This window comes from Rhipicephalus microplus, chromosome 7, assembly GCF_043290135.1.
Source record: "Rhipicephalus microplus isolate Deutch F79 chromosome 7, USDA_Rmic, whole genome shotgun sequence".
Classification (NCBI taxonomy): Eukaryota; Metazoa; Arthropoda; class Arachnida; order Ixodida; family Ixodidae; genus Rhipicephalus; species Rhipicephalus microplus.
In genome coordinates this window covers 12231358-12237449 of record NC_134706.1, presented here as the reverse complement: position 1 = coordinate 12237449, position 6092 = coordinate 12231358, and the positions used below count along the sequence as shown (strand labels likewise).

At 47.2% G+C, this 6092-nt stretch overlaps 2 protein-coding genes across 2 annotated transcripts in view; one reads left to right on the top strand and one right to left on the bottom strand.

The window, feature by feature from the left end:
• Positions 1 to 6092, bottom strand: part of LOC119180160 (leukocyte receptor cluster member 8) — a 146046-nt gene that overhangs the window by 52300 nt on the left and 87654 nt on the right. The window lies entirely within an intron of this gene.
• The window catches only part of LOC119179000 (neuronal-specific septin-3), a 128678-nt gene continuing 128372 nt past the window's right edge, over positions 5787 to 6092 (top strand). Inside the window, exon 1 of the mRNA XM_075868669.1 lies at positions 5787 to 5903. Within this exon, the coding sequence (XP_075724784.1) occupies positions 5892 to 5903 (12 nt within the window). The 5' untranslated portion in view covers positions 5787 to 5891. The remainder of the gene's footprint in view (positions 5904 to 6092) is intronic.

The window sequence follows — 6092 nt, the reverse complement described above, 5'->3', positions numbered from 1 at the left end:
TTCTCCAGGGCTTCGCTTTTACGCGCTGTTCAAACTGCAGCCAGACCTCGCCCCCCAGCCTTTCTCTTCTGCGTATATTCCGTCTTGGCGGTGTGGCCAGTTGTGTTGTAGATTTACACTTAGTGACTCTAGTCATGGTTGTCTCTGCTCGTGTGGCATCGTGTCGGCATGCATCGTCACTGGCACAGCGCAAGAAATGTGTAGGAGGAGAAACTTCTGTTTGAAACACCCTTGTGGGTGTGCGAACGAATCCTCAATGACTTACTGCCTTTTGGGGTGAAAGGTTCTTTTCCTGGAATTTTCTCCCTTTAGGGTGCAATTTGTATGTTTAAAAGTGTTTCATTTGTAATGCAATTTCTTTTCACGGGTTGCAATTATAAGGCTTACACCTGTAATGGTGTTTTAGTGGGTGTCTAGGATTTACACGAGCGATTGTGTACTACGCAAATTTACACTGAAAAGGGGGTGTTAATTATTACACCGATGCATACTAGCATTTGAAAAGTAAGAAAAAGTGTTATAAAGAGGCAGTATTGAAAGAAGGCATCTGGTTACTTGCAAAAAGGCTGACTGTTAAGGCGATGCGGCAGTTGTCAGATTTCTAGCTGCACCGAATTCCGTAAATGCACACCCAGTGCATTTGCAGCATTGTATTGCTAGGCCACTGAAGGGATCTCCTCCTGAATTGTTCTTGCCTTGTGGTTGTTGTTAAGGAAAGTGGATTTTCTTTTCTGTCCTTTTGTGAAATCGTCTGTGGAAGTTATCTTGGACTGGACCACCACCATTGGTCGGTCTTTGCTAGGCAGCTTGTATTGCCGGTCACGCCGCAACTCTGTGCCTAGTTTCTGTTAACAGAAGGCTCAATTAATCAGCCGTAGAGAACTTCTTTTTCCTTTTGGCCGATAACTGTGTCTAGGCTTAGTCTCGCATTGTGAAGAAACTGACTTAGATGTCTTAACTGCATCTTATTTCTTTTTGTACCTTTGATGATGGTCACTTCGGTGTGGCCATAAATCACGTCGAAAGCAACCCGTTATCTACTTGTTATTATTTTGTAAGGTTGTTGGCTCTCATAGCGCAGATGCAATTTTTACTCCCGAATCGCACCCGTGTGCCGTAAAGGACAAACCACTAGCCAACGTCCTTTCAGGCAGTGTAGTGCTCGTACGTCCCATCATCCTAACTGGGTGCGCAACGTCCTTGGTATTTCAGGGTAGCTGGACCATGCCCCCTCCCCACCCCCCATTTGTTGCCCTCAAATTAGCCGCTAATACTGCTGAGAGCCGCTGTGGTTGTTTAGAACAATGCACATTTCCTGTCACCGTTGCTTTGGGCGTTTTCGGTACTGGAAGAGACAACTCGCGGCATGTCGTTGAGTGTGTCATTGCAATCAGGGGCTGGCGCTGACGTTTAGATTTAGCACGAGACCCAAGTGTGATGTGTTCCAACAAAATGCAGGACATAGGGTTTCAGCATTTCATGGGTAGCGTTGGTAAGGTCTTGGAAAGTTCACTAACGCCTACGCCCTTTTGCTTCTGAATGACGCACACTAAAAGTCCTCGTTGTGTGGTCTATCTTTATGTTGATGTGGGGCAAATGCGTTTCTAGTAACACCACATTTCTAGCAAGCTAAGGGCGGTCCTTTGATAAAGATTTGTACTCTTCTTGCGTCCGCGACTTGGAAAGGGTACCGTAAGCTGCCCGTGGATGTCTTGCACCTTGTGGAACGCATGGCTGGCTCCAAGCTCACGGAACTGCGTCGTGCTTGCTACCTGGTAGCACGTAAAAGGCCACATAGCAAAAATCCTTTGACCGAAGTGTATTGACCCGAGTTGCACGCTAGGAACGCCATCATGATAGCTTCGGAGTTGGGATGTAATTGCCCACCGGTCCTTTTCTCGGCAAGCCGTTTCTCTGTGGACCGTCTTTTTTGCAAACCATAGTCTTTGTCAGTGAGAATTTCGAAACTTTTCTTTCAGTCAAAAACAACCAATACACTCTGCAAGTTGGGTGTCGTGTCGAGAGTACCAACCTTAGAGCCATGCATTCCACAGGCTGCAGCGCAGGTATGTGCTTTGATAGCGCGAGTTTTCTTGCAATGCCTGGAGACCCATGGTGTCCAGAATGGTGTAGCGTCTTTTTTATTATGGAAATGTGCACTTACTCTTGTCTCAGTTGTCTTTTAAACTTTTTAATATTTGTAGGACTGGCCTCCTCTTCTTTGCTTTATTTCGTTGCAACCTTCTTTCCTTCCTCCTACGCCCGACCCGTCTGTTGCAAAGCCCCCCTGAACAGCTTCTTTTTGGACAAATGTTCGGAGTTGTGCAGAAGATTTTGTTGTTAGAGTAAAAGAAGCAAAAAGTGGTATCAATAAAAAATAAGAAAATATTGTTTGTGACTAACGGTGTTTTCTTTGTGAATGCCTCTACTATTCATTGACTGAAGTGCACTTTGAAACGGGCTGTGATTTTTGTTAAAATGCTTCGACAATGCGCAGTGGAGAGCGGAAGTAATATTGTTTGCTACTGGTACTCATTTGCATATGTTGCAGCCAGAATAAAGGTAGTGCAAAGTTGTTGCTGTGAAGTAAAGTAATGGCAGCCTATGTTGCTTCAAGATTGGTCCCGTGCAGCAGATACAAACGCATAAAAGAAACAACCCCGTAAAGTTTGGCATATGAGTTCTGGTTTGGCCAGAACTTATTTTTCAGAGAGGAAGGGGGGGGGGGCGGTTATTCATTATCTGTGCAGATTCGTGCATGTGCTTGTGTGATAAGCTACACAAGTGTCACAAAGACCTAATAGGTGTCAAGCGCTAGGTACCCGGGACGTCACAGAATTGAGCCCTGATGGACCTTGGCAAATTGCCGTTTGCAGAAACGTGCTTGAAGTGTGTTTAGTTTAAGATATTGCGTAAATACGTAATTTCTAAGGCTATTTGATGCCGAAGTCCGTTCCCTGCACCAAGTGCATTTAGGTCCGCAAGTTCTATGAGGCCGCACGACTGTTATGCGACGTCGTTGAGTTCAAATGTCGCCGGCAGTAGAGTAAATATGGCTCATCAAGCAAGTCCGTCACTGCAGATGCATGGTGACCGAGGGAAATCGATGCGTGAAAAAGTCTGTTCTCTTCTGGTGCGAGCATTCATTATGTTGAAATACGTGGCGCAAGGTTGACCAAGAGAAAAAAAAAAAAAGACGAGACAGAAAGAGCGCCAGCACAACTAAGTTTATTTTCACGAAGCGTTCACAATATATAGGCTCTTGGAGGACATGCGCAGATCATTTCAGTCACTGCACGTGCAGGCATGAACAATTTTATGATGTAATAACCGGTAATTGCAAACATGATATCTGGGAACCAGCAACAACCAGATATGCCTAATGTAATGACGTCAAAAAAACCAAACAGACCCAAGCCTGCGCAATAAAATGCGAGGAAAAACCAGGAAAAAAAAGGACTGACAGACACTTCGTAGCACGCAACTAAAGTTTTTTTTTTTTCTCTTGGTCAACCTTGCGCCACGTATTTCAGCCTAATATGTAACAAGTAGCCCAACATAACGTACTATTAAACATGCATCATGTTTCGTTTCGATCCAGCATTTCCCACTAAAATATTCCCAAAGGGCATTCAATGACGTCACTTCTAGTTACCGATTGAACTACAGTGCTAAAAGAACTCGCGGAGGGAGAAACATTTTCTTGTACTTTGTGCCTCTACTACCGCCACCAGAAAAACGGCACACTTGCCGCAAGAAAAACGCTGTGTACGAAAAAAAAGACAGCCCCCCCCCCCCCCCCCCCCGTGACCACGTAGATTTCGACTGAACTTTTGACCGTGTTTGCTTCGACTTGTATAATTCGCTTTCCACAGAATATCGATTACATTGCGTTTTAGGACAGCCAGGTGTTGAGCATTAAGGTTTTGAACTTTTATTGCGTCAACATTGCATTTTAAATATCTTTGACGCCATACTGACGTTACAAGCTTGGAAAAGTCGGCGCGAAATTCAACTGCAATGCGACCTGACCTATAGAGCACCAGTGATCGCGGAAATCAAGTTCTTCATGCCATACCATATGAACAGTTTATCGATCTTAACTGGCTCGGCGTTTCAACTTGTCCCTCCAAGAGCAGTACTCTAGTGTGACCGACCACTAGTTCTCAGCTTAATTGGGCCTTCAGAATAGAGTCTGTAAGCGGGTTAGGGGGAGACAGAAGGTTAGGTGGGCAGATGAGATTAAGAAGTTTGCGGATATAAATTGGCAGCAGCAAGCACAGGACCGGGTTAACTGGCGGAACATGGGAGAGGCCTTTGTCCTGCAGTGGACGTAGTCAGGCTGATGATGATGATGATGAATGTTGCTGGGGAAAAGAGAGATGTCCGTTACCGTTCGCGGCGCCATCATCAGTAATCGAAGACGAGAAGGCAGCAAAAGGGAGAGTTGGGCTAGTTTGAAAACAAGAAGGCAGGAAGAAAAACTACTCTTAACGACAGCTGCATGCCGCGGTGGGGCTGCCCTAAACTGGTCTTTCACGTTCCAACGTCGCCCACGTACGCACGCTCGGCGTTCCATCTGCGGCTTACACGACCTGGTCCTCTGTGGCATTAAATCGTACAGAAGCGCCATATAAGGGAGTTACAGGAAAGTGGGAGGAGGATGCTTGCGCGGCGAACGTCTGTCAGCAGCAGCAGGAGTCCAAGCAGCTAGCATTCCAATCTCCAAGCGTGCGGCTGAGTCGGCTTTTATCAAAGCGCCGACAACGCAGCCGGGAAACCCTTCGTTGCGCCGCTGCGGATGTAAATAAAGCCAGCAAAACAGAAGGAAGAAATTTCGACGATAATACGTTACGCACTGGCTACCTCGCCCCTCGATCGGCAGCAGAGCGAGCGGGAAATATAAAGCGGTGCAAACGACAAATGGGTGGGGGGGAGGGGAAGGACGAACAGCGCAGGACAAGCAGAAGAATAGCAGACGATAAACAGAAGAAGACTATGAAAAAGACGAGGAAGGCTAGCCGACTACAAATAGGAGAAGACTGTAAAAAGCAAGAAGATTTTACCAAGCAAAAAGAACCCTGCGAAAACAAGCAGACGACAAATGGAAGACGAGAAAGGCTAGCAGATGACAAACAGCAGTAAAAGCAAGATCTTGAGCAAGCAGGCCGCAAGCAGGAGACGTATAAACCAGTCTTTTTTTTTCTCTCGGCAGGGCTGGCTGCTCGACGGGTCGACGCCGCTATCAATGAAAGTACGCACACAAATAAAAATTACGAAGGGGGAAGGCGTCTTTGCCGAGAGAAATGTCGCAGAGCCCCGGGTGGCGTTTCCGCTAGAGTCTTAAGGCGATGCAGCAACCGTTGTCGAGGAGTTTTTCGGGAAAGAAGCGCTCCACCAGCAGACGAAGCCACGCGCACACGCCCCTAAGCTACATAGTACGCCGGCTAACCGAAATAAGCAAGCAAAAAAATAATAATAATGCGATAAATTCATCGGGCGTACAACATAGATCGCTCCTCCCGCGCAAAACGCGTCTCTCGTCATCTGTGAGGGCCTGCGGCCCCAGTCGCCCAGTCCTCGTCAAAGAGAGAAAAAAAAAAAACAAAAAAACTCTGCGCTCGTGTGGCAAGTGCAAGCGAGGGCGATGGCAGATGCGCAAGTAACGCAAAGCGTATATATGGCGTATACGCGCAACGTATGCAGGAAAGGGAGGGGCGCGCGCGAATGAAACAAAAATGGACGCGGGCAAGATGGCGGCGCCCTCTAGCGAGTAACAGAAGCGCGGCCGCAATGAGCGGTGCAGACGAAAAAGCGCTTTGACAGGCTCGCGACGTCCGGAGATAACAGCGTTGATTGTGCGCTGCTGTGCGGATGGTCGACCGGTGGAGATGAGCTATTCGGTGAGTTTGAGTAGAGCACGTCGCACTGTTTTTGGCGCGCGACTCCTTTTTAAGAGTGTGGTAGACTCCTTTCTAAGAGTAGGAGCAGACGGCGCGAAGCGATTGAGCAGACGACGTATAGTTATTGTGTGACAGCAGACGAAACGGAAGTAGTTGCTGCACTGCTGCCGTTTGCACGTTTTCAAGTAT